Source organism: Amphimedon queenslandica, unplaced genomic scaffold, assembly GCF_000090795.2.
Source record: "Amphimedon queenslandica unplaced genomic scaffold, v1.1 AMPQUscaffold_13069, whole genome shotgun sequence".
In the NCBI taxonomy this organism is placed as follows: domain Eukaryota; kingdom Metazoa; phylum Porifera; class Demospongiae; order Haplosclerida; family Niphatidae; genus Amphimedon; species Amphimedon queenslandica.
In genome coordinates, this window is record NW_003546695.1 from 32,439 (window position 1) to 57,408 (window position 24,970).

A 24,970-nucleotide genomic window follows, 5' to 3' on the forward strand; every position below is an offset into this window, starting at 1 on the left:
CATGTTTCGGCTGCTAGCTATGACGTAAATGAACGCAACTCGTTGCTCTTACGTCATAACAAGAAGTTGTTGACGTCTCTAAAATTGTTATTCTAGTTCTAGTAGATGGCAGTTCGTGGCAGTTAGAGTAAAGTGAGCCTTAGAACTGCTGAAGGCAGTCAGCAGACTTGTGACTGGATTGATATAATTTAACATTGTTTGCATAAGTAGCTGTAAACACAAAATGGTGTGCACAACCTTTACCTACATAAATGCATCTGTTTGCATTTGTCTCCTAAGGCTAACCATGTTGTAAATGTAATTTTAATGCTGTGTATCGTGCAGTGTAGTTAGTTAGCTTAAACCTAGATCTCTGCATACTAGCTAGTTCTCTTTTAATTGCCTCCTGACTTTCGCCTCACCAGGCTCACCCTCTCATGCACAATCTATTGAATAATCCTCTAGAAATCTTCTAAGATTTGCAAATTGCAAACAAGTACTGTACATTACTCAAGCATATTGCTGTATGTGAAGTCAGTGATTAAATTAATTATAATTTATTGAGAGGCTGGGCCAGGGCGTGACCTTTGCACTGCATAATTAATTATAATTGGTGTAGATAGCTCTAGAAGTTTCCTCAATTTACAAGAGAGTTTCCTAAACTTTCCTCAGTTTACAGGGGACGCTAGTATCATCATCATGGCTAAGTGGGGTGAAGGGGATCCTAGGTGGATCGTCGAAGAACGTCCTGATGCTGCAAATGTCAACAATTGGCATTGGTAGGTTGTGTGTATAATTATTATTTTATATGCATTATTTATTATTATTTTATATGCATTATTTATTATTATCACAATTAGGTATTATTTATGAGGAAAATAATTACCGTAAAAATGAGATGTTTTAAACATGTAAAAATAAGAATTAAATAATAAAGGCAGTAATTCTACAGTACTTTCAAAAATGGATAATTTTGGCCAGTAGGAATTGTATAATAGGTTTTGGAATAAATACAGAATTGTGATTGGCCATTTGTTGCTCACAACATAGTATTCAAGGAGCCTATTTTAGTCCTGCGTGGTTGGCTAGGCCCCAGAAGGCAGGGTCTTCATCACTAAATTAGCAACTCACCGTTTTGGTAGATTTTCCTGTTTATTTCATATCAAAAACTAGTATTTATTGACAGTTTTATTGTTAACAAACAATCGTTGTACTTTCATTTTGAACTGTGATTATTTTTCCTGAGTTGTTTTTGAATTGCAATTATTATTATGAGTTAGAATTTTTTTTCCCACTATTTACAAACAAGATAGATTATAATGTACTTATGAAGCATCTCAAGCATTTTTCATGATTATTATGTACTTGACATGATTTTATTTTTGTTATGTCTTTTGTGTATTATAGTTACTGTATAAACACATTGCTACTAACTGCATCTTTTTGTATCACTAAAGGTCAAATTGATTATGTCAAATTGAATATTTATTTTTATGTGATTATTAGGACTGAAAAAGATGCTACAGCGTGGTCAATCGACAAACTGAAATCACTCTTGACATCAATTGAAATAAACAGTCCAGAATTAGGTGAGTCCTGTTAGTCATGATTTCATAGTACCAGTCTGGCTTATTTGGATTATTGATTTGTTTTTTCTTACTTTAGGATCATGGAAGTTATCCGACATTAAGCCTGAGGGTGAAGCATCAGCTAGGTACTACATTGACAATACCAGGGTTTCCCACAAAGCATGCTAAGTGAGCTAAAAAGCATGCTTCATGAGCTGACAAGCCTTATAATAGCATCAGGAGCAGCTTTAAAGATTCATAAAAGTCCAATTTGATTAGAATCAGCTCAAACTTTCTACACAACATAAGGACATGTATTTGTATCACAAAAAAAATTATTAAATTAGAGAATTTTTTCAGAGCCATTTTCACAAAAATTTAAAAATTTAATTGTGATAAGCAAATCAGCTCAAGCTTCTATAAAACATGAGACTATGTATATGTATCATAAGAATTTCATCCTTGCCATGTTCGATGAAATTTGACAAAAATATAAAATTTTTGATCAGTTTAAAAATCCAATGACAAGAAGCATAGCATTATGCAAAATCCTGTGGGGAAGCCCTGGACACTACAGTACTTTTTAATGTAACCTGTTATGCATAGCATAGTTGACATAGTAAAGAAAGTTAATAAATAAAAGGGAGGGTTTTTGGTTTCGACTGTACGTACATATGTGTGTTTATTTTTATAAATTTTTTGGAAACGGATAAATTTAGTATGTTTTTTAGACCCAGTTTTTTTAAAAATATCAGTTAAAAAAACACAATTGAGTCATAGTCATATTCCAACTCTTTCATAATAATTATACATGTAATTGCTATCATGAATGTTACCACAAATAGATGTATGGTACATGTAATTGCACAGAAGTATACATGTACAACTATAGAAGAGTTGTCATTTCTTTTTGCCCTTAAGATTGTGAAGTATTCATTGTTTTTTTTAGCAACCGCAAAGGAAAGTTAATAATTCTGTATGATTGGACAATTAATGGGAAAATTGAGGGGAAAGCAAGTGATGCAAGTGAGTCAAGCAGTGGTACCGTAGAGATAAAGAACTTTTCATTTGAATCTGAACTGGAAGAAGCAGAGGTCAGTATTATTACCGGTGTCATTATAAGGCTTAGATTACTGAGGCTCTCTTCTTTTTCTCCCATTTAGATTAATGTAAAATTGCAGCCTATTACAAATGTGCTTAAAAAAGAACTTAGTGATCAAATCATTCTAAAATTAAAACAATACCTAGAATTGTTAAAAAAAGGTATGTATTTTTAAAAGATTTCTTACAAAATTAATACCTTTTAGATTTTGCTGATGGTCTTCAACTACCAACTGCCCATGGCACTAGCCAATCATCAAAAAAATCAACTGTCGAAGTGAAAAATGTGGAGCGTCAAGACAGTTCTAAGACATCTACCAGTGGAAGTTCAAGTACTTTTATTCATTTTATAATAGATAGTATTTTGAAGTACCTGTAGGCTTGGGGCTTAAAATATCTACCAAGAGAGCTAAATTATCTGATTCATTTAAATGTGAAGCACATGAACTTTATAGAGTTTTTGTAACGGAAGAGGTAAGAGACACGCACATACATGAGGTTATTGTTTTGATATTGTTCAGATGATAAAAGCCTTTACAAGGTCTGATGCTAAAGTTGAGGGACATAAAGGTGGAAAGTTTGTGTTTATGAATGGCCAAATATCTGGTGAATATGTAGAGCTGGTATGTTAGTAATATAATTTTATGAATTAATATTATTGTTATTTTAGGACCCACCAGGTAAAATAGTAAAAAAGTGGCGTTCAAAGGATTGGCCTGAAGGCAAGTTATTGTTGTGTTATGTGTGTCTAACAGCAGCACAACCACTCATCCAGGTCATTATTCTGTGGTAACTATTGAATTGGTTCAAAAGGAAGATTGTACTGATTTGTCACTTGTACAAACTGGAATACCAAGTTCAGATCATGAAAGAATTAAAGACGGTTGGAAGAGGCTCATATTTGAACCAATCAAATCAACTTTTGGCTATGGTGCTAGGATCCTGTAATGATGTCCTTCATGATGCCTCTGCATGTTAACTTTGTTTTTTTTATAATAATGTGACAAAACCTTTAAAGAGCATGCTTCATTAATTTTTGTAAAATTAATAATTATTATTATTTATTTCTCTATAATTCTATTGTACTAGTATCAAGTGACGATAGTGTAATCATAACTGGCTTCATAATAAACTTCATAAAAACCTAATACCCTATTTTATAAATTCTGCTCTGTTTAAAACAATGCATAGTTTTCATAAATTTACAATATTCTAGAAATAAAAATCAGCATAAAAACAGCAAGTTTTAAGTGTACAATGTACAAAAATGCGTGCTTATAAACTGGCTATGTATAGTTATCTTCTGGAAAAGGTTGATAGCTAGTACCGGTAACATTAGACTGATCTGTTCCCAAGTTATAAGGAGGAAAGGAAGTATGGTCATCTTCTATGTTGCTGTTCCATGCATCACTTGATGGATCAAGCAATGGCTCATCATCATCTACTGGGCTAGTGGGAGGTTGGAAAGGACTCGGTTCCTCATCATCATCATACATTACTCCTCTCTTTTTAGATCTGCAGCATTTCAAGATAAAGCCTGCAAGTAGTACTAGGTGTGCTAGGGAAATGAGTAATAAGATGATTGCTAGTGTCCAGGCCATCATCTAAAAAAAGGAAGATTTAAAACAAAATTCTGAAATAATATTATGTTCACAAACCTCTGCAACATAAAGATTAGTAGAAAATGTAACCTCCTCACCCTTGCTATTAATAATAGATGGTCCTGTACAACTATGGGCACAAAACCTGACTACAAGCACAAGCGTACAATTCTTACTTTGTCACAGAGTTACTAATTGGATCAGGATAAGAATTCTTGACTGCATTGCACGTGTCATCATGACCCAACCTTATCATTACAGCCACAGTGATAGAGATAAGTGTAAAGAACGTGTAAGCAATTAAATCAATTAATGCCAGACAATTAAAGCTGTTAGAAAAGTAAAATTAATTGAAACACTATTATGATTGACTTACGTTGAAAAACCAAAAGACAAACTGCATGCAAGGCGACTGCAGAATCCACAGATATACACAGCTGCAAATATGCTAACTGCAGCCATGCTGTAAATGACAAAGTTGCAAACCCCTGATTCACCAAACTGAAAAGGCTGAGAATCTGTTGTCCTGGTATCATATGAAGCAAACAAAATGCAACGACTTGAGTCACCATTCTTGACTGAATTTTCTGTTAGCACGAAAACAGTCAGAGTGCATAACCCACCAACCATGACGATGAAATCTGCAATCATGAATATCAGGTTCACTATGGCTCCCAAAACATTTATTTTATTCTTTTTCTCTGGCAACCCAGGCAGTTCATGTGCCTCTGCCTGCATCGTTGGCTTTACTGAGTGGGAGCCTGGTTCAAACCCTTGTTGTTGCTCCAGGCTGCTTCCAAGATCCATCTTGGGTGGGGCTGCGTATCATGCAAAACTTACTTGCAATGAATATTTTGCGCATGCGCAGATCATTCTTTATCACGTGATCATGTTTACCGCGATTAGATTCCCGCGGTACTCACGTGGGAGGTACTGTATTGCACCATTACAAAATGGCGTGGAATGGTATCTTCAAAGAAGCTGCTACGACAGGAAAACGAGAGCTGACCGTAAAGAAGCAGGCTTTCAGCGACGAAGATGCAACTGCTATTGAAACCTGGAATGATGAGACGTTGTTTAAAGTGAGAGGCCTGAATCATCTTCGTTTAATGGGGTTCTCTAGTATGACAAGCTTCAGTCCACAAATATCTCAATTGAATTCTCTTTTGGAACTCATTCTAACTAATAATGGACTAGAGTCTCTACCAGAAGAAATAGGTTCATTAACACGTCTCCGACTATTAGATGCATCTCATAACCAGCTAAAGCTGCTCCCTCAATCTTTTTATAGTCTTTCTTCACTGCAGAAGCTCTTGCTTGCTCACAATCAATTGTGCAACGATTCATTTCCACCTCAATCTGCTGGTTCAGGCTCACCACCTTTTCCTAGTCTGCAGTACATTGATATGTCACACAACGAAATGGAGGAACTGCCAGAGTTTGTCTATCAGTCTGTGAGTGTTCTGGAATTGTTATCTCCTCATAATAAGATCCAGTCTCTCTTGAGTGACGTATCAAATTTATCAAATTTGAAAACACTTGATTTGACTCATAACTCGATCATATTTTTACCGGCAGAGTTATCGCAGTGTGCAAAACTGAGATTCATTTCTTTTGATGACAATCAAATACAGGACAGGAGGCTAGTTAAAATATTGAACCAGTTTGGAGAGACTAAACCAAAAGCTGTTCTCGACTACCTCACATCATCCAAGACAGGTAAAGGAGGAGGAGGGAAAGGGAAAAAGAAAAAGGGAGGAGCCTCAGTTGAAGATACTCCTAGCGAGATAGTCCATGCAAGATATATCATTAAGATAGTGAGACCAGAGCAGTATGTGATGATTAAATCAATGAATGCTGCTAGACAAGTCAGACCTTACCTTGTATGTGCTGTTATTAGAAACTTGGCACTGGATGAAGATGGAGCATTAAGAGCTTTCATTACATTGCAGGTACTAACATTGCCACTATAGTATTGACGAAACTTAAATTTTGCAATTTTTTAAAAATTTGCAAAGTTTTATATTTTTTAGCAGCCACTTGTCATTGAGCATATTCAGAGTAAATGAGTTGTTGGATTTACATTGATGGTTGCTCACTGCAACTGCTAATATTAATTCCCCCCAATATTTCCAGCTATGCAATAAAAGAACTATTTTTATCTCACATTGAAATAGTAGAGTAGTTAATCATGTTACACTGTACTTTATTGTCATTGTAGTATGAAAGTTGTTGAGAGAGAATTCTTGATTGATCACACAGTGGACACCTACATGCTCTTATGTTATGTAGATTATGTAGAAAGTTCGAGCTGATTCTGATCAAGATTGGATTTTTAATGAATTTTCAAGTTGCTTTAAAAGTACCCTGTAGTATAATAGTACAGAGTATTTTGTCAAAAATGTCTAAGAGAGAATTCTCCATTTTATAATTTTTCTGATACATATACATGTTCTTGTATTGTGTAGCAAGTTTGAGCTGATTCCAGTCAAAATTAAGAGTCCAGAAATAGTATTGGGCTAGGATAGAATTTCCAATTTTTATTACACGTCCGTAGCACTCTTCTATTTAGTTTTTAAATTTGCTTTAAAATATGCCTAAAATACATGCAGTAATAGCATCTAACTGTCATGCTATTACTTTATTCCAATTGATTAATGTAGTAGTAATAGTAAGAGTACATAATACCTTATTATTTACTCTTGGTAATAGCTACATGTGTGTCCAAAATAGTAAATAGTAACATATGAAATACAGAAACTGGCTTAATAATGAATGAGCTACTTGTATTTCAGCAATGATGCCTATTACACATTATGTTGTACATATGATAATGTAAGCTGTGTTGCCCCTCTTATTGCTGCTTTGGCTACATTTTGTGGCTTTCCTGATAAAACCGTCTTTGATTATTTTCTTTTCTTATTATTAGACTAAACTACATGAAACAGTTTGTAAGAAGAGACGTCTGGCTACTATAGCAACCCATTCACTCTCATCTCTGTCTCTACCTCTCTCATATCAATGTCGCTCTCCTGATAGGATCAAACTCCAACCACTTGACTGGGACAAAGAAGTAACTGTGAGACAATTCATTTCTCATTTGAAAAGCAACAAACCAGATAGAGCCAGAGAAGGCAGCAAGCCTTATAGTGTTGATGTATCAGCCGCTCATCTTAGCAAGTAATTTATGAACACATTATGAATACGACTACCCTCTACTGGGGAAAATATTTATGTCCATTATGCATAACTGTAATGATTTATGGTTAATGTAGTGAGTTGTATTGATTTGATGTGTACTGTGCTATAGCAGCCCATTCAGAATTCTCTTATAGATTATTGTAATTATCATTGTTGTGTTACTAGATTCCTTCCATTGGTTGATTCAAATCTAATGGTATACTTATCTGATAGCAGTGGAACTGTGTTCTCTCTACCTCCTCTAACTAATTCAGAACCTTCAAAAGTATATACTACTTATATGTGTGTATTAACTGATTTACTGAGATATCCTGTTAGATTACAGAGGCTACTAGAGATGTCCTTGTTGAAGTGACTTCGTCAACTTCACTAAGTGATGCCAAGCAGGCCATGAGTGCTTTATTGTTGGAAATGATTGATAATGGTTTGCATTCCGTATCAACAGATGTAGAGGTTAGTTAAAGTTTAACAGGATGTTTGTCATCCTGTGTGTGGGGAGACTATGAAAATAAACATGTGTGTAATGAAGGTGACCTTTTTCCCTGAAAGTGAAGCTTAGGAAGCAAAATGACATTTTGGAGAATCCAAGCAACCCAGCACCTTAATTTTGAGCTTTTACATGTACATGTATTTGACAGTTTTCAAACAGATGGCAGTATTTTCCCTAAGTGAGCTAAACAGCATGCTTCAAGAGCTGGCTTTTAGCATTTTTGGAGCAACTTTAAAATTTTGCAAAAGATTAATTTTGATTGGAATCGGCTCAACCTTTCTACACAACATAGGCACATGTATATGCGTCAGAAAATGCTAAAAGTGGAGATTTCTCTCTTTTTGATATTTGATTAAATTCAGCCAAAGACCCTCAGTGTCTTTGGCCCAATTTTGGAGCAATTTAAAGAATTTATTTAAATTGAGAACCAGCTCAAACTTTCTACACAACATAAGTACATGTATACCATATAGGGACTATATTTCATTAGAAATAAATTTCGCGAATTTCGTGTTTTCATTAAATTTGCAAAATTAAATTCCACAAAAGAAGTGTGGCACACTAGTAAAAATGGCTGCAGAAGGTAGGATTCACGAAAATTTCTACCAACAAATGGCAAATCTGGACAAATTTGCGAAATTTTATACCAACAAAATAAAACCCCTATACGGTATGTGTCAGAAAAAAATTTTTTTAATGAAGAGTTTTCTTCTAGTCATTTTTGGCAAAAATTTGGCCGATTACCCTGTACTATATAGTACAGGGACTTTGGTCTGTTTTTTAGCAACTTTAAAAAATTACAAAAAAAAACAATTTTGATTGGAATCAGCTCGAAGTTTCTAAACTACATAAGTACCTGTATGTGCATCAGAAAATGTAATAAAAGTTGAGATATTTTTCCTTTTCAATTTAGACAAAATTAGACCAAAGACCATGCCCAATTTTTGAGCAACTTAAAAATTCGCAAAAAAATGATTTTAATCAGAATTATCTTGATGTATCAGGAAAAATTACAAAAATTGGAGAAGTCTCTCTTTTTTAATTTTCAAGTGAATTTTGATGAATTTTTGGCCAAAGATGATAAGAAGCTAAGCACTATGCTTAAATCCTGTAGGAAGCCTAGCTTGCAGAGGGGCCTTCTGTATAGAAACTGTCAATAAAGTTCTAAATTAAAGCCATTTTTCCCTCCTGCAGGAAGCAGCTACTCCAAAAGGTCCCCCACAGTTGATTGTTGAACAAACTAAAGTGATCGATGAAGCTGATAAATTATTAGTCATGTATCCAGCTAGGCCTGATCTTATACTGGATAGTGCTACTAAGATTGATGTTATGAGACCAGTATAAGTGATTACATGATTATTATTCTCCTTAATAATTATAATAATTTTTTTGTTAATAATAATAATATTATTATAGAACTTGAAGTAATATTGTTGTGTTTATGATCTACACTAATGTATTTATTGAGCTAATAATTATATATATATATATATATTGTTATCATGGTATATTTATAGTCTAGATGGTGATGGTGTCCTTTTGGGTGATTATGGTCTAGATGGTGATGGTGTTCTCTTGGGTGAAGGAGTCCTTTTAGGTTTAGTGCTTCCTTTTGTTATTTGCACTATTTCTCCCATTCCTCTTGACTGCCCATCTCTGAATAAGAGCCTCCAACCAACTCTTAGAAACGCTGGATGTCTTTGAAACCTGAAGTGTATACGTCCTCTTTGGCTTTGTCTTAATGTTTCCTATAATTATTAATACAGGCATGTCAGAACACTCAATTACTGTATAGTCCATGTAGTGCTGGGGATTTTATACATTTATAATTACAAAGGTTTCATGATTTGCAGGCATGGTAGATTTGGACTAATTACCAAAATAAAACTCTGCCAATTTTTTACTATACAGGTGCATGTATATGCAGGGTTTCCCACAGGATTTCGGCACAATATTTAGCTTCATGTCAGTGGATTTTTTTACAAATTTTAAAAGTTGCTGCAAAATTTGACAAAACACCCTGTACTATTATTACAGGGTCTTTGGCCAAATTTATCATAAGCGCAAGGAGATTCTGCCACTTTTATTAATTTTCTGATGCATGTTGTGTAGAAAGTTGGAGCTGATTCTGATCAAAATTATATTTTGTACGAATTTTTGTCAGCTCACTTAGCATGTTTTGTAGGAAACCCTGATCCCTGTACATACAGTATAATGTACTGTATATTAAAAAATAAACATTATTTACGTACCTCCTCTGCTTCAACTTGTTCAACAGTGACAGTTTGCATCATTGCTGACACATACAGTGTTGTTTGGTAGCCCTTTTTAATCCCAGAGCCAGTGTGATGAATTAGGAACACATTAGCTACAAGCTTCCATGAACAAAGTGCATGAGCTCTAGATGTTTCACCAATATCAAGGACAACCATTCCCTAGAACAATAGACTGTAATGTACTTCCTTAAAATAGCATAAGATAATTCTCTCTAGCTATTTATAAAGTACAGTGTGATGGTACATGTACATGTATATAAGTACCTTTCTCATTAATGAACGGTCAATGCCATATAAGGCAAGTGTTGCTGCTTGTCCTGCTTTTATGAGTCGGCAAGGTGAACGATGACGATGAATTGACATAATTTTTGTTTTAAAGAAACTACAGTCTTCGGTAGGACCAACTTGTACCTCATCACCAGCTCTCATAGTCCCTCTATAGTATACAACATTATAATTACAGCTACATGTACAGTGTATAGTGTGTGTTTCATGTACCTTGTTAAAGTACCTCCAAGTACAACACCAACTTCTGGAACCGAATAAATCTCATCTACTTGAAACTCGGCCTCCTTACGCTCTAGCTCATCGCTCAATCGGTACTTTGGGACTGCATTAAAGAACCTTGTAAGTAATTCCAGGTTTTGTCCAGTGACATTTGAAATGAGAAATATTGGACAGATGCTGTGTAAAGAAATCATATTTAGTAGTAATTAAAGTATCATCTACTTTTGGTAGTTATCACTTACTTGCTTTCCTTGAAGTTATGAGCTGTGGAATAGACATCATTGTCAGTTGCTATTCTCCTTGGGACTCTATTGCAGCCAGGGTTCGTGAGGAGTGTCTCTAGTTTCTTCACAACTTGCTCTACCTTTTCTTTGCTACACAGATCAATCTTGCTCACTACAACAGCCATTGGGACCTTCAGGGCAACGCAGAAGCCAAGATGCTCACAAGTTGTGCCAACTGTTAACAACAAAATAATTGTAGGTAAAAAAAATAAAGGAAAGATATACTAGAAACATAGTGATCATTTCAACTAAAAAACAAAAACAAAAACAAAAAGTGGAGATGCCGGGATTTGAACCCGGGGCCTCTTACATGCGAAGCAAGCGCTCTACCACTGAGCTACATCCCCCCTATCTAAGCTCGAGTTGCTAGTAATGAATTTATACTATCACTGAGCTAGCATTCAGATTTGGATGAACATAAGTGTTGCTGTACATGTACAACCATTATAATAAAGTCTTACCCACTCCAGAATTAGCACCAACAACCAGTAGCACAAAATCAGGCCTACACGAGGACAATCCAAAGACAGTTGTTTTGAGGTACTTTTGATGACCAGCCAAATCAATCAATGTAATAAGCTTGGCAGATGCTTCACAAATGTCTTCAACATCACTGTGAGTACCATAATTGACCACCTATAGGATAGTACATAATGATATGAACATTACACATTAATGGATACATTTGTAGTTATAAAAGTATGCCAAGTTGGCCCTGGGATTATACATTCTATTTTAGCCAGAAATATATGATGTAAAGCTTCTTGATCTACTATTACAGTTGTGTAGCAGCAGCTGTAGCCCCAATTTTCAAGGAAAAAACACAATTACTGTACATGTATGCCACTTGGACCTATTATTATCATAATTATCAAAATTATTGTTCCCAACCCATTTAAAAATAATTTGTTGTGCACTTAGTCCACCAAAATTGGCACCCAATTTCATAACATTTCCTAGATGCCACTTTCCCTATGTGACTGATTCCAATAAAAAGTGATTGCCCAAAGACCATGTCTCATGTATTTAGCTTAGAATTTAGAATCAACTCAAACTATAGCAATTTTTGGAACATTGGCTATACATGTACATTGTATTAGTACATGGTCTTTGGCCAAAACTGTAATACAACTATTGATATAGTCATGTGTGACTTGTATGGGAATTCAAAAAATTCAATTCTGAAAGAGGCCCAGGCTGTCAAAATGCCGCAAATTTATACAATTTAAAACATAAAGTACTAATAATGGGTTCTTAGGAGGCTTTGACAGGTTTAAACACAAAGCAACGATAATAAAGTGCTAATGATAATCTTTGGAGGCTTTAGCAGGTTAACATTGTACAAGTATCAAAGTTTCATTACTTCTCCTAGAGGTGTGAATCCCATTATTTCAAGAGATATTGAAGAAGTATGTCCGGATTGTATTTCATGTAAGTGACGGAATAAATTAAGACGAGCTTTCCCTCTGCCATTGTCCAGTTCCCCTTGAGTCAATACACCTAATAGTGTACTCTTACCAGCTTCCATGTTACCAAGAACAGCCACACGAACATCAAGAAACTACAAATATTTAAACAAAATTGACAATTATAGAACATTCTACAAAGGAATACTAAGGATATGTAAAAACCTAATGTTTATTAAAATACAATATTCATAATCTACTCTTGGGATAAATAATAATACATGTGTTAATATTCATACGTCTATACATGTACATGTACATTGAAAAACAAACGTTACTCATTTAGAATACGATAATTATGTTTGTCATTTTAAAATCATTGACTTGTGATGGTAGTGACCCTTTTGGACGCATAAAGAACACACATGAAACTAGTCCAGTGTTGAGTTCATGCGTCCATCACTCTTATTCTATAAACAATGTTTCTGAGGAGAGTTGTACTGTACCTCATACTGTACCTGCTGATCATCTGGTACTTTTCTGACCATTACCTCAGCTACCCAGAGCTTCTCATCACTCTCAGGTGGAGATATTTCTCTTTTCCTCAAAACAGATCCGTTTGCTCCAAGTCTACATGTAATTTTAGATTTGTTTACATAGCGTAGTGATAAAATGGCGATTTACAATATCATATGCAAACTGTAAATAATGTACAATCATATGCAAGCTGTTCTCCTTACTTGTGAGCCATTCTCATTACAGTGTCTAATGACATCTGTAATTCCTTAGTATTGAGTCCTAATAATGAGCCATTGTCGGCCACGCCAATCTCGTAAATGGCCTCTCCTTGTCCTTCTTGTAGCCGCCACTTCATTTGGGTCACCAGGTGCTCGAAACGAGAGGCAGACGGGTTGATCAGCTTCAGCTTGTACTCAATGTTCCCTTCCTCAACCTGTATGATTGTACAAAAATACTTATTTACAGTGATTTGCGCTTACTTCAGGAGGAAGGCTGTCACTCTTCTTCTTTTCATCGCTCTCTTCAGAAAAGAGATCGACTAGAGGGTCCATGGCGAGCTACCAGAAGAAAAGACTAGCTACTTGATTATATTTTTGACAGCTACCTACAACTCTTTTTATTTACATTTAAATCCACGCCCCCTTTCTACCCATGAATATCATTATTCTAACTATGAATATTATTACAAGTCAATTGCACAATTTCACAACTAGATTGCTTATAGCTTAGCATGTTTGCATGGGAGGAGACAAAGTACTATGAAATTAGATCAGCTATTGAATCAGCATAATAATCAGGCAATTTATCACTAGATAAACCCTCCAGGTTACATTCCTTTGTATTCCCTGATAATACAAGCAAAGTTTTCAAGCCATGTCTCCGACCAAATAAGATATCAGTATTGAGCCTATAGTACAATTATTATTATAATCATTTTATTTTACGTGATATTATAACTTACGAGTCACCAATCATGAGTGTCTTATGTGGTTGCAAGTTAGTACTAATGATAATTATAATAATAACTATATAATACTATTATCAAGTACTTACTGTTTTACAATGCAGTCAAACATTGGAGTGTGTGGCTTCCCAACTATGATTGGATCTCTCTTTGCAGATGTTCTAACTGCAGACACCATACTTCCTGTACCTATTATGAGCTATAATTAAATAATTACTAATAAAACAGGACATTAATGCATGTACACAATTAGAGCTAATTAATTATGTAGTACAGGTAGACTAATCTTTAATAATGACCTGGAATGGCTATATGTCCATTAGAAGGTAGTACTGGGTCTTCGTTTGTTGCTATAAAGATACAGTCAGGGTTTTTGAGATACGTACAAGCTTGGATCATCTTCATGTAGCTAATATGACAGTCGTATGCTACCACTACAGCTCCAACCTATCATAAACTTGCAATTAATAATCATTTCTAAAACAATTTTAGTATTAATTTTTGATATGATAAGGATTTGGCCTTAGCATATTTTATCTTTGAAGATTCACTAAAATTAGTACACAAGATTAAAAAAAGACTTAAGACTCGGTGTCATTTGTAGTACTGTATAGCGGGTAATTTTGGAGGGGCTAAAATTTGGCGAATTGCTAAATTTTGGTGATTGGCGGATTTTTATTTTGGCAAATGGCTATCAAAACGCCAAATTTACCCGCTATATGGTATGTTATGTAGATCTAGTATTGTATTATTGTAACTTACATCTTTTTCAAAACTCATTTGTAACCAGTCATCAAGTGTACCAGTGAGAACATCAGGCTATAATGATAATAATAATAACAACTGGCACTAGCTCTTGATATGATAATGCTCACCCCAGGTCCAAAACATGTGCAACCTATGGCCTCAATTTCTTGTTTGGTACCCTCTACACCCATCAGGTATACTTTACCATCATAGCCTGCTGTGTGCTTTAAATACTGCCCAACTATGTATCCAGTAGGAAATATTTCAGACTATAGTGACAAGAAAATAAATAAATTACTGTGATAACCCAATGTATTTATTTTATGTCAAGCCCTTCAAAAAGGGTTTTCTTAAGAAAATCCCAAAAATTCTGTGCTAAGTCCCCAAAAAACCACTGCAGTAAACCCAATAATTTAACGACCTTTGTGTTTAACGGTTTTTGCAATGACGGGTATATTAATGTCCATTAATTTCAATGATTTTTTCAACTAAGGTAACCAATTGCACATTGACAATTATATTTACGGCCATTAACTTCAACAAAATTAGGACAATGAGTAATATTTAAATTAATGCATCAAATTAATCAATGATGTACAATTACAATTACCTTATTAACGTCAAATCCTAATTTCTGAAACTTTGCCATATATTCATCTCGCGACTTAGAACTATTATTTGTAACAAAGCAGAGTCTTTTACCCTTTAATTATACAAGTATAATAATTAAACGTACAATACATCATTATAATGTACCAGTGCACGCAAATGGCTGACAGCCTCTTTAGCTCCAGGGATTGCATCAGTATTGCCAAGCCAGAGTACACCTATAGGTCATCATAGCATATAAGAGAAGTGGTGGGAGGGGCAGTGCCCACAACACAAATAATGTAATACCATTGTCAAATGTCAAATTAAGTAGGTAACAAAACAAACACTTGAGCTAACCATCACAATCTAAAAGGACTGTCTCTACATCACTCAAGAGTTTCTTCCATGCAGGCCCGCCGCAGAGTCTCAGTGCAGACATGGCAGCTAGCCTAGGAGGGCACAAATGAGTGTTTTGCTAGCTTGATAGATATAATAATAGACAGGGTTAACCCCAGACCCTTGCGTCACTTCCTCATATGTAATTGGAATTCCAGGAAACCACAGTCAACTGAAAGTCATCCCGACTTTAGCCCACAGATAGAGAAGACAAGTTGTGTACGCTTTCCTCAGAGACAGCTCAGCTATTCCTGTTCGTGGTGCAATACTAGCCTTTTATCACTGAGTCATTATCTGAAATAGAGGACTGTATCTTTCTGGGCCTATGACAAGAGACAAATAGTACGAGGTAAGTGATAGGTCCGTGAGAGAAAGAGAGAAAGAATCGGAAAGAATCCTCTGTGAATTGCTTGGGGCGGAGAGTGTGGAACCGCGAAGTAGCTGGCGGTAGCACTCTTTCTCTTGTTGTGATAAGCTTACCGAGTAGTTTATCCTTGTTCAATCCCTGTTTCAAACATACAAAGGTCGTGTCTCTTTCTATTGGCTTTGATCAAAGGGAAGGTGGTACCAGCAGCTCTATTGCTACACGCCAATTACCGACAAGCGTCCTAAGTTTTGATTGCCTGTCTTGATAGTAGATATTTTGGCTGGTCAGTCTCCTTCCTACAACAACACAAAAACAAATTATAACCTTAACAGTGCTGTTTTTAAAACTTGAAAATACAAATAAGTATTTTTGTTAGCTATTAATTTTATTATTGTATTACGAGCATGATTGTATCTCTTGCTTTCTGATAGTTGTTCCTTTCCTGGGTTCAGTTGGTATTTCCCCTACAACTGCAACTAATTAGCAATGTCTGTTCTAAATTAGGTTGTATTAGACATTTTCAATGTGACACAATGAGCATGTACTTTTTGCTCGAAGAAAGTCTTGAATAGGCCAGACATCTTGTTAAAGTTGTTACTTTATTATGAGTGTTGGCAGGTGGTCGTATTATTTTTATGGTTTCAACGATCATTATACTACTCTCTCCCTCTCTTCATCTTTCACTGCACACGCGTACACACACGTGCACGCTTTTACTAATTATTACAATTATCATATAATTATTTTTCTTTTCTTTTCATTTCTTCCTCTCATCTCTCTCCTCCCACCCTCTCCCTTTCTCTTTCTCTTTGCAGTCAATCCTATAGATGGTGATGCAGTGTGGTGTTAAACGTAAACATAATTACCTTGACAGTGAACACCATAAATCTCTCCTAGAACTTTCCATTCATAAACTTCAGGAAGAACAAGCCAAATATGGTATTGAGCCACGCCTCCATCGTTTTGTGCTCATCAACAATGCCTTGAAGTCATTGCAAGTTTATCTATCTAAGCTAGAGGCGGACAACTTTTATTTCTTTGATTCGGATAGTCACGATTTCTTAGCCAACACGCTAAGTCATGGGATCCTCTCCTCGCCCGTGTCTCCTCCAACTCCAGTCAAAGTTAGTCGTTTTGATAGCAATCTCTTTTCATCTAGTAGTCCTCTTGTAAACTCTTCCTCATCATCCTCTCTCAGTGTCAATGAAACAGCTGATACTAGTGAATATGGTTTATCACCTCTCTCCCCTTATCCTGTTCCTGAACCTACTCGTAGCAAGGACTCAAGCCCTAAGGCCGGTAGCAAGCGTAAATCAGACTCACAATCAATATCCGCTGATACTGATGATACTGATGATGATGGGGAAGACCCCATTGGACCCTCTTCTAGTAAAAAGTTAAAAGCATCTAGTGTACGTCCTAGGTCTCTTTCTCTTGGTGAGGATTCCTTGCCGCTCTCATCTTCGCCTTCTCTCTCATCCTCTCCTTCCTCTAATAATTCAATATCAAGAACAGACGACCATATTTCATCTGATGACTCAATTTCCTCTTCTCTGTCTCCCATAGATTTCTCTAATGTTGATGTTTCTTTGTATGACTTTGATGCCAGAGCTGCACTAACGCTTCCACCAGTCGCCACGACACCGAGAAACCCCATCCCTTCATCACTATCCATATCATCATCTGCAACTGGTACATACATTGAGCCAGCAATAGACAACAGTCCACAAACAGAAGCTAGTGATAAGGGAAGTGTTGAGTGCAACAGTGAGATTAGTTCTTCGACTGGTACCACAACCGTCTTATCATCGTCTTCCGATGTTAGCGACTCATCATCACTTCTGGGCGTTTCTAACGAAACATCCGAAGTCGAAAACTTGGACGAGATTGATAGAATTGTAAGCCTCCTAATGACATGAAAGGGACTCTATATTACAACAAAGAATTGAAGCATCCTATAGTCATCATTTTATTTCTTCAGTCTAGTTTTGTCTCACTTGCTTGTTGTGGTCTGTCCCGTTAGTTCTTATGTATTTTAAATCACTTCCATTCAGCTACTATTCTCTTTTTTTAATCACAAAGTCTTCCCCTCAAGTGAGAGAATAACAAATATCTATCTATACTATCTATACTATACACAGGAAGCTTCATAATTACGATATAGCATATCATGCATTATTTCTGAATCTTTTTTCCTCTCTTTCTCTACCCACCTCATTCATTCATCCATTCACATTATGTCTTGCATTTTCCCCTTTCCCCACTTTTTGGCAAAGCTGTAATTTATTGTATAATTCATCCCAACCAATATTATTACTAATGAGAATTTATTGTCAAATTTATTATTATAATGGTTGTCAACCTTCTCTCTCTTTTTATGCAAAGTGTTTATAGTTTTTTCTTTTGTCCTTCCAGCCTCTGTTTAAAGTAAATTTAATTTGTGTATTATATAAATATTATTATTATGATATCATTTTATGTATATTGAAAAGACGTTAAATTTCAATTATTATTATTATTATTATTATTATAATTTATGTCAATCACTGTATAATAAGTTCTTTGAGTGATATCAATTAAAATCAATTTTATACATCAATTTCGATAATAATCATAAGTGATCCAGTCTTGTGTGTGCATATGCCAATTGATTAAGTGATGAATGTAATCACTTCAAACAATTCAGTTGCTTACGCAAACAGAATCACTATACTGCTGACAACAAACTTTCCAACTCGGAGCAAAGCAAAACAGCCAAAACAACATCATCATGAAACAGTATGACATCATGAGGTGGAGCGGCAATCATAAAACGCTGATACGAGCCTTGATGCTTTTGTCTGTATATTCCAAGACATAAGAGATCCTCTGCTGTCATGTGTACATACAATTCTTTGTATTGTAATCCACTGAATCTCCTATAATCAGCCGACTGCATTGATATTTGGATGATCTTTGTGTTGGATTGATTGAGAGATGGTAATGATGTCGACATATCTTGTTGTGGTGGTTTAAGATTAAGTAGTGATTCCAGGAGGCACATGATGTCTGGATTATAAAGTATAGCTGTAGTTATTGAATCAAATACAGAAGGCAGGAATGCTTGACCAAGGGCAAAAGCATCAGATAAATGTGGTGGCCAACCTGTGTGTAGTGATAAAGAAGAGTGTGAGACAAATATGCAGAGAAGAGCTAATGAGGACTTTGTGTTTACAGTTAAGTATGTGCTACTTGATGTTGCCCACACTACCCACAAGAATGCGTCAGCATAATAATAATAATCTACTTCTCAATGATGCTCTTTGAATATACACTACCCACACATACAAGACTGGTCTAACCCTCTCTCTCTCTCTCTCTCTCTTTTGCTTTCAATAATAATAATCTCAGACCACTCTTATATGATGAATTCATTTACATTAATTCTCATTCATTCTTGTTATCCCTTTTAACTCTGTGAATAAACAAACACACATTGGCTGGATGCCCATTAATCCTCACCTGATTGAGAGCTGCCATCCAGTAGGTGTATGCTACTATCGATTGCTAAGTCTGATATAATGGAGACCTTCTCTCCTAACTTGTGACGTAGTTTAAGTGCACACAGCACAACCTCATTATCTTCAATTCCATGTTCCTGACTATGCAAGGAAAGAGACATAATAATTATGCATGCCCTCTCAAATAGAAGCAACTGACCAGTTGTCTTGCTCGTTCACAGCTACTCCTGTTAACAGGATACAAACAGAACAGCTTTCAATTTGAGCTTCAGACAAAGTAGCAGAGTCCAAAGGATGACCCGGTACAAAGTATATGTGAGTCGTGTCCTCTAGTCCACTCCATTCCCTCTCAAAGTAATCTGGATTAGACACAACTACAATTGAATGCTCTGTGTCTCCTGCTTGTTGTAATGGACCAAATAAAGACATCAAACTGATTGACATTGAGTCAGAGCTGGCAAACACACATACAACAATATGATCATTTAATGACGTGGGTGGAGGGAAGTAGGGAGACTGGATTGGACATGTAGGAGGAGAAGTAATTTGACATAAATCATCATTAAAGGTATACGATTCATCAATGAATGAAAAAGTTTCATTCGTCTTGTCCTGTCCTTGAGGACTGTGACAGGAGCAAGGTGATAAATTCCTAGATCGGCCACTGTGACACTTGAAACAATAATAATGGACAACTTGTATATCAACCAAATGATTAGCAATAAAATAACCAATCGAACCTTGGTGAATGATCTTCTCTCCTTTACCAACTGATATCAGTGTTAGACCTAACTCCTCGTAACATATACGACCAACTTCAGCAGTTCTCATTCCAATGAATGACACTGACAGTACAACAGAGCAAATACCATTACAAGCACCAGTAGCATATAACTCTCTCCATATTGAATTATGCGACGATGCCAATTTCATGCCACTACTGGTGAGTCCAGTAGCAAAAAACAGATTGCATAATAAAGTAGAGAAACCCGGAGTGATGCACGTCTGAGCAAGTATCTTCAGCTTACACTCAAATAAACACAGTGGAACATCTCTACCTGGAACCCAGCCAGGTAAACATTTAAGAAGTTTCTTGCTGTCATTCATTAGTAGCTGAAGGATTATTGGGATGGAGGAGAGTGCGTTTTTAATAGAAGCAACTCTTAATAGATTAGCATTATCCTCTTTGATGGGATTAGAGCAATGACTATCAGCTAACACGATAACAGACTTGGCTATAGACAGGCCACATCTCATTAGATCATTGTAATTTAAAGCAGAACCTTGATAGTACTGAACACGTGTATAGTGTGACTTAAGAATAGAACTGAGGCCAGGAGTGGGAAATGAAGGATGAAGAAGGATGACACTAAATGTCGGTCTGCCTTGTTTGTCTGGATGAAGTAACTCTTTGAGGAAACAGCTAACGTTTTTCTCTGTGATGCTACCCACAACAATGACGAGACCTTCCTGTTTAATAAGGTTATTGTAGCTTTGACGAAACTTTGATGATTGATGAGTTCCCAATAAAATTTCCAGTAAAGTCGGCAATGAAAACATGTAAAGTACAAACCCAAGAACAATAATGAACATTGTAAACATTTGACCACAATCACTGCCTACAGTAACATCACCATAACCCACAGTAGTCATAGTGATCATAGTGAAGTATGTGCTAGACCAGAAGCTCATGCTGATGTCATCTCATCAGATACAGCATCCCACGGATCACCAGAATTCTCCAATAGCTGTATCATGCCGCTAGATGATAGCCATACTCCAATGAAACGACTTACTATCTTTGCAATCTTAACAATGTCTTCAGAATTAATAGTATCAGGTAGAGCCTTGAGGACTTTTGATGCCTCGAATAACCACAGAAACCTTAGAGCTCTGAGACCCAACCAGTCGTAGCCGCACAATAAAGAGATAAACGGATGAGAGAGAGTGAAAATATCAACGAGAGTGAGAAGAGATATCCACCGGATTATTCTATGCTTTGCTGTAATTAGTCTAGCAATAGAATTTATTATAAGATAGCATGAAGATAGAGTCTCTACTATCAAGTAAACTGGAGTGGAATCAGCAATGCTGCAATCATACAGGGGACGGGTTGAAGAGCGCCAGAGCATTATGCTGATATAGGTTGTATTGAAGACTAGGGTAAGAGTAAAGTGAACTTTCCCTGTCATACTCTGCGGGTCAAAGAGCAGATCAAAGAGAGGGACTATCTTTGAATTAGCTAGCATAGTCATTCTATTGAATTTGAAGGAAACAGAGGTCAGTGTCAGAATAAGAGAGAGTGAGAGGAGGCCAGTAGCAAACAAAACTGTATAGGTAACTGCGTATGGCCACCATCCTTGATTAGCTCTTATACTTAGACAAAAAGGAGAAGAAGAGTTTCCTTGCTCTTGCTCCTCCATGAGCCAAGCTAATGAATATTCATGAATTCATTGAATTCGCCCACGTGTCCCTCATAAGAAGGCAATAAAGCAATGAAAGTAGTAGGATTAATTAGGTGAGTTTAGTAGTGTATCAGTTCACAACTTGTATTTCATTTATTCTCATTATGCAGTGGAGGGAAGGACAGTATGTACAACCTCATGCAATGTGTAGCGTCGGGTCACTCCATTGTGGCACTTGCTCATTTAAAGCCACTTAGTGAAGGTATAATTATCATTAAATAGAATTATTTAAGCATTTTGACTCAGCCAGACTAGCTTTAGTAAGTTGCAATAATGAGACGCTAATGAGCATTTTGTGGACATTTTGCCAGTGTTGGTGCAATTTATAAAGGGTTAAAAAATATGTTGTTACAGTTGCTTATTGGGCAGTTTGTATTAATTGTCACATCAGCACTTGTTCATAATTATGTGCTAGGTATGTCATTAGAGGTTAGAGTAGCTTAGGATACATTCCTTTTATTTAACTATATACACTTTATAATACACAGACCAGACCTGGGGTCAATTACAATTGTAATTGTAATTGAAGGGTCAATTACAATTACAATTATGTAATTGTAATTGTAATTGAGCTTCAGCTTATGTAATTGAAGTTTCAAATATATTTGAGTTACCTAACTACAGAATGTACAGATGCACAAAGAAATGTTCTTTATGTACTTTGGTATCTTTGGGTGTTTTTGATACTGTAAAGTACCAAAATAACTTCTTTTTAACACACAGTGTAAGCACTGCAAAGTATGTTGCTACAATACATGTACATCAAATTGTAATTGTAATTGAAAATGTAATTGAAATTACACTATCATGGTATAATTGTAATTGTAATTGAGTCTTTTTTTACAAAAGAAGTGTAATTGAATGCGTAATTGTAATTGAATGCGTAATTGTAATTGAGCTTTTGTAATTGACCCCAGGTCTGACACAGACACATTACAGGAATCACTGTTTTAAACCCATCAATTGTAATTACTGTTGTCAAGAGGCAATATCATGCATACCAGTAATACTTATTATTATGGATACATTGTTTTGAGTTGAGATCCATGCTTAACTTAATTTATTGGGTAATTCCCAAAGAATTATCAAAATCTGGTGTTTGCATGTTAGAATAAATGAGGCATAGCCTTAATTGTACTAATCTATTATTATGCTGTTATTATGATTAGAGGAACAGGATAGTATGATGTATCAAAGTGTTGGATCAGAAGGTGTTGAATTACAAGCTAAAGCATTAGGAATCCCATTATATACTAGCCTGACACGTGGCAGGACAAAACAAACTAGTATGGAATATGAGAGAGAAGAAGGAGATGAAGTTGAAGACCTGATGGAACTGTTAACTAAAATTAAGGTATTATAACATGTATCTAGTAACTTATTCTATTTATTTTTCTATTGAAAGTCAGAAGTACGTATTGAAGGTGTTTCAGTTGGTGCCATTATGTCGGACTATCAGAGGATTCGTGTAGAAGATGTGTGAGCTTATAATTTGTCACTATCATCACTATTATTATTATCATTAATACTGTTATTCTTAATAGCAAATTCTGTTGTTAATACATTGCTTCCAATTTCAAGATGATAATGATTATAACTGTGGTCTATTTTTCTCATTAGTTGCAAGAGACTTCAACTGGTACCATTAGCTTATTTGTGGCATCGTGATCAATCTGTTCTTTTACAAGACATGATAAATGACAAACTTACAGCAGTTTTAATTAAGGTTGCTTCTATAGGTAAGTGTTGTTGCTTGTTTACCTACTGCTTGTTTGTTTATTTATTTTGTTATTGATATTTATTTTATTTATTTATTTATTCTTAGGGCTGAGTCAGAAAGATTTAGGGAAGACATTACAAGAGATGCAGCCACGACTACAAAGTCTGGTAATTATTAATAGTCAGTTTTGAACTGATTTCTTAACAGTATTTTAGTACTTAGGGTATGAGGGGTATTTTTTATAAATATAGAGCACTTTTAGTTGGGACAAATTAGCTAATAATGTGGCTTGAAGCTATATATCATATGTGCCGTTTATGCAGGGTTTCCCACAGGATTTTGGCATTGTGCCCATGCAACTTCTTGTCAAGTTGCTCAAAAATATGGTCAAAGACCCGGCACTATTCTCTATTTTTAAAGCTTTTTTCTGATGCATATAAATGTCCTTATTATGTTGTGTATCAACTTTGAGCTGATTCCAATCAAATTTGGATTTTTATGAATTTTAAGTTTGCTAAACCTGATCAAAATCTAGTTGCAGGCCGAATTTTGTGAAAATTGAAAAGGAGAGAATTCGTAATTTTTATATTTTTTCCTGTTACATATACATGTGCTTATGTTGCATAGACGTTTGAGCTGATTTGGATCAAAATTAGATTTACTTGTGAGACTTTTGACTATTAAATTAAACTCGTGGCATTTTCTGATAGATATTGGTGACATTATGATATCCATTTAATCGTACCAAAAGTTTTCATAGCATAACTGATTAACTGTGCATGTATTGAAATGCACATGTATTCTGCTATGGGGTGGAGTATACATGTACACCAAAAGAGCTTTCAATATCATCATATTAATTTATTTGTGATAGAATAAAGAGTATGGGATGAATGTGTGCGGCGAAGGAGGAGAATATGAGACATTCACTTTGGACTGTCCTCTCTTTCAAAAGAGCATCAAACTGTAAGCCAATGGAATGGCCAATGTAGACATTTAATGATTGATGCCACTTCCACATGTGTTAGAAATTGTTTTCAATTCTTACATATTATGGATGGTATACATTTAATTTGTTTAATTCTGGAATAATGGTTATCGTGTATTTATTTTAATGTAGGGTTGATTCTAAGGTTATTCTTCATTCTGATGATGCATTTGCTCCTGTAGCTTATCTTAAACTAACACAACTGTCATTGCAAGATAAAAATTCATAATAACAATAATAATAGCTTTGATAATGCTTTTTGTACAGTTCCTTATGTTCACTTTTAACATTTATTCATTA

At 35.5% G+C, this 24,970-nt stretch overlaps 8 protein-coding genes and 1 non-coding gene across 10 annotated transcripts; 4 read left to right on the top strand and 5 right to left on the bottom strand.

The window, feature by feature from the left end:
- The first annotated feature begins 554 nt into the window (after nt 1-554).
- On the top strand, nt 555-3,762 carry LOC100638782 (activator of 90 kDa heat shock protein ATPase homolog 1-like). Its single transcript, XM_003389442.3, has 10 exons — nt 555-758; nt 1,486-1,568; nt 1,645-1,693; nt 2,497-2,641; nt 2,711-2,810; nt 2,855-2,980; nt 3,028-3,122; nt 3,170-3,271; nt 3,319-3,370; nt 3,424-3,762. Exons 1-10 carry the CDS (start codon nt 679-681, stop codon nt 3,594-3,596), a joined length of 1,005 nt encoding a protein of 334 aa, XP_003389490.1. The 5' UTR covers nt 555-678; the 3' UTR covers nt 3,597-3,762.
- A 58-nt stretch (nt 3,763-3,820) lies between these two features.
- Nucleotides 3,821-5,086, bottom strand: LOC109585399 (uncharacterized). The gene is made up of 4 exons (XM_020001469.1): nt 4,626-5,086; nt 4,426-4,578; nt 4,307-4,379; nt 3,821-4,252 (listed from the first exon to the last, which is right to left on the bottom strand). The coding sequence occupies exons 1-4, from the start codon at nt 5,054-5,056 to the stop codon at nt 3,935-3,937; spliced, it is 975 nt and encodes a 324-aa protein (XP_019857028.1). The 5' UTR covers nt 5,057-5,086; the 3' UTR covers nt 3,821-3,934.
- Nucleotides 5,087-5,164: 78 nt separating this feature from the next.
- LOC100638911 (leucine-rich repeat-containing protein 47-like) lies at nt 5,165-9,399 on the top strand. Its single transcript, XM_020001467.1, has 5 exons — nt 5,165-6,201; nt 7,179-7,429; nt 7,616-7,715; nt 7,769-7,903; nt 9,135-9,399. Exons 1-5 carry the CDS (start codon nt 5,203-5,205, stop codon nt 9,282-9,284), a joined length of 1,635 nt encoding a protein of 544 aa, XP_019857026.1. The 5' UTR covers nt 5,165-5,202; the 3' UTR covers nt 9,285-9,399.
- LOC100639038 (GTP-binding protein 2-like) lies at nt 9,337-13,579 on the bottom strand. 2 transcript variants are annotated; one of them, XM_003389444.3, is made up of 10 exons: nt 13,412-13,579; nt 13,154-13,365; nt 12,932-13,043; nt 12,371-12,568; nt 11,469-11,643; nt 10,966-11,182; nt 10,715-10,900; nt 10,481-10,652; nt 10,193-10,375; nt 9,337-9,688 (listed from the first exon to the last, which is right to left on the bottom strand). In XM_003389444.3, the coding sequence occupies exons 1-10, from the start codon at nt 13,481-13,483 to the stop codon at nt 9,488-9,490; spliced, it is 1,728 nt and encodes a 575-aa protein (XP_003389492.1). In that variant the 5' UTR covers nt 13,484-13,579; the 3' UTR covers nt 9,337-9,487. The 2 variants fall into 2 exon arrangements, with proteins under 2 accessions (XP_003389492.1, XP_019857025.1); XM_020001466.1 differs by having other exon boundaries at nt 12,920-13,043.
- Trnaa-cgc (transfer RNA alanine (anticodon CGC)) lies at nt 11,283-11,354 on the bottom strand. Its single transcript has one exon. It is a non-coding gene; the product is annotated as a tRNA-Ala (tRNA).
- Nucleotides 13,580-13,621: 42 nt separating the features above from the next.
- LOC100639164 (glycerol-3-phosphate phosphatase-like) lies at nt 13,622-15,764 on the bottom strand. Its single transcript, XM_003389445.3, has 9 exons — nt 15,592-15,764; nt 15,400-15,470; nt 15,254-15,346; nt 14,772-14,912; nt 14,659-14,715; nt 14,196-14,343; nt 13,986-14,085; nt 13,894-13,935; nt 13,622-13,839 (listed from the first exon to the last, which is right to left on the bottom strand). The coding sequence occupies exons 1-9, from the start codon at nt 15,671-15,673 to the stop codon at nt 13,689-13,691; spliced, it is 885 nt and encodes a 294-aa protein (XP_003389493.1). The 5' UTR covers nt 15,674-15,764; the 3' UTR covers nt 13,622-13,688.
- A 46-nt stretch (nt 15,765-15,810) lies between these two features.
- LOC109585398 (endochitinase A-like) lies at nt 15,811-18,581 on the top strand. Its single transcript, XM_020001468.1, has 2 exons — nt 15,811-15,979; nt 16,813-18,581. Exon 2 carries the CDS (start codon nt 16,825-16,827, stop codon nt 17,914-17,916), a length of 1,092 nt encoding a protein of 363 aa, XP_019857027.1. The 5' UTR covers nt 15,811-15,979; nt 16,813-16,824; the 3' UTR covers nt 17,917-18,581.
- Nucleotides 17,909-21,923, bottom strand: LOC105314193 (calcium-activated potassium channel subunit alpha-1-like). Its single transcript, XM_020001465.1, is given in 4 exon segments — nt 17,909-19,141; nt 19,499-19,638; nt 19,697-21,192; nt 21,195-21,923. Coding segments are annotated over 4 exon segments (2,799 nt in total). The 5' UTR covers nt 21,921-21,923; the 3' UTR covers nt 17,909-18,704.
- Nucleotides 21,903-24,954, top strand: LOC100639417 (diphthine--ammonia ligase-like). Its single transcript, XM_003389447.2, has 8 exons — nt 21,903-22,015; nt 22,073-22,164; nt 23,132-23,316; nt 23,368-23,441; nt 23,583-23,701; nt 23,788-23,849; nt 24,557-24,648; nt 24,803-24,954. Exons 1-8 carry the CDS (start codon nt 21,993-21,995, stop codon nt 24,897-24,899), a joined length of 744 nt encoding a protein of 247 aa, XP_003389495.1. The 5' UTR covers nt 21,903-21,992; the 3' UTR covers nt 24,900-24,954.
- The last annotated feature ends 16 nt before the right edge of the window (nt 24,955-24,970 follow it).

Bases quoted from the DNA above. Each gene is read 5' to 3' on its own strand.
- LOC109585399 (XM_020001469.1), bottom strand. From the start codon at position 5,056: ATGGATCTTGGAAGCAGCCTGGAGCAACAACAAGGGTTTGAACCAGGC. The intron at 4,579-4,625 runs GTAAGTCAATCA...CTTTTCTAACAG, and splicing joins TTGTCTTTTGGTTTTTCAAC to CTTTAATTGTCTGGCATTAA. The intron at 4,380-4,425 runs GTAAGAATTGTA...TTGTGCCCATAG, and splicing joins ATTAGTAACTCTGTGACAAA to TTGTACAGGACCATCTATTA.
- LOC100638911 (XM_020001467.1), top strand. From the start codon at position 5,203: ATGGCGTGGAATGGTATCTTCAAAGAAGCTGCTACGACAGGAAAACGA. The intron at 7,430-7,615 runs GTAATTTATGAA...TTGTGTTACTAG, and splicing joins TCAGCCGCTCATCTTAGCAA to ATTCCTTCCATTGGTTGATT. The intron at 7,904-9,134 runs GTTAGTTAAAGT...TCCCTCCTGCAG, and splicing joins CCGTATCAACAGATGTAGAG to GAAGCAGCTACTCCAAAAGG.
- LOC100639164 (XM_003389445.3), bottom strand. From the start codon at position 15,673: ATGTCTGCACTGAGACTCTGCGGCGGGCCTGCATGGAAGAAACTCTTG. The intron at 15,471-15,591 runs GTTAGCTCAAGT...GATGACCTATAG, and splicing joins AGTCCTTTTAGATTGTGATG to GTGTACTCTGGCTTGGCAAT. The intron at 15,347-15,399 runs GTACATTATAAT...GTATAATTAAAG, and splicing joins TCAGCCATTTGCGTGCACTG to GGTAAAAGACTCTGCTTTGT.
- LOC109585398 (XM_020001468.1), top strand. From the start codon at position 16,825: ATGGTGATGCAGTGTGGTGTTAAACGTAAACATAATTACCTTGACAGT.
- LOC100639038 (XM_020001466.1), bottom strand. From the start codon at position 13,483: ATGGACCCTCTAGTCGATCTCTTTTCTGAAGAGAGCGATGAAAAGAAG. The intron at 13,366-13,411 runs GTAAGCGCAAAT...ACAATCATACAG, and splicing joins GTGACAGCCTTCCTCCTGAA to GTTGAGGAAGGGAACATTGA. The intron at 13,044-13,153 runs GTAAGGAGAACA...AATTACATGTAG, and splicing joins GTAATGAGAATGGCTCACAA to ACTTGGAGCAAACGGATCTG.
- LOC100639417 (XM_003389447.2), top strand. From the start codon at position 21,993: ATGAAAGTAGTAGGATTAATTAG. The intron at 22,165-23,131 runs GTATAATTATCA...TATTATGATTAG, and splicing joins TTTAAAGCCACTTAGTGAAG to AGGAACAGGATAGTATGATG. The intron at 23,850-24,556 runs GTAATTATTAAT...TATTTGTGATAG, and splicing joins AGCCACGACTACAAAGTCTG to AATAAAGAGTATGGGATGAA.
- LOC100638782 (XM_003389442.3), top strand. From the start codon at position 679: ATGGCTAAGTGGGGTGAAGGGGATCCTAGGTGGATCGTCGAAGAACGT. The intron at 1,569-1,644 runs GTGAGTCCTGTT...TTCTTACTTTAG, and splicing joins AATAAACAGTCCAGAATTAG to GATCATGGAAGTTATCCGAC. The intron at 3,371-3,423 runs GCAAGTTATTGT...CCACTCATCCAG, and splicing joins TTCAAAGGATTGGCCTGAAG to GTCATTATTCTGTGGTAACT.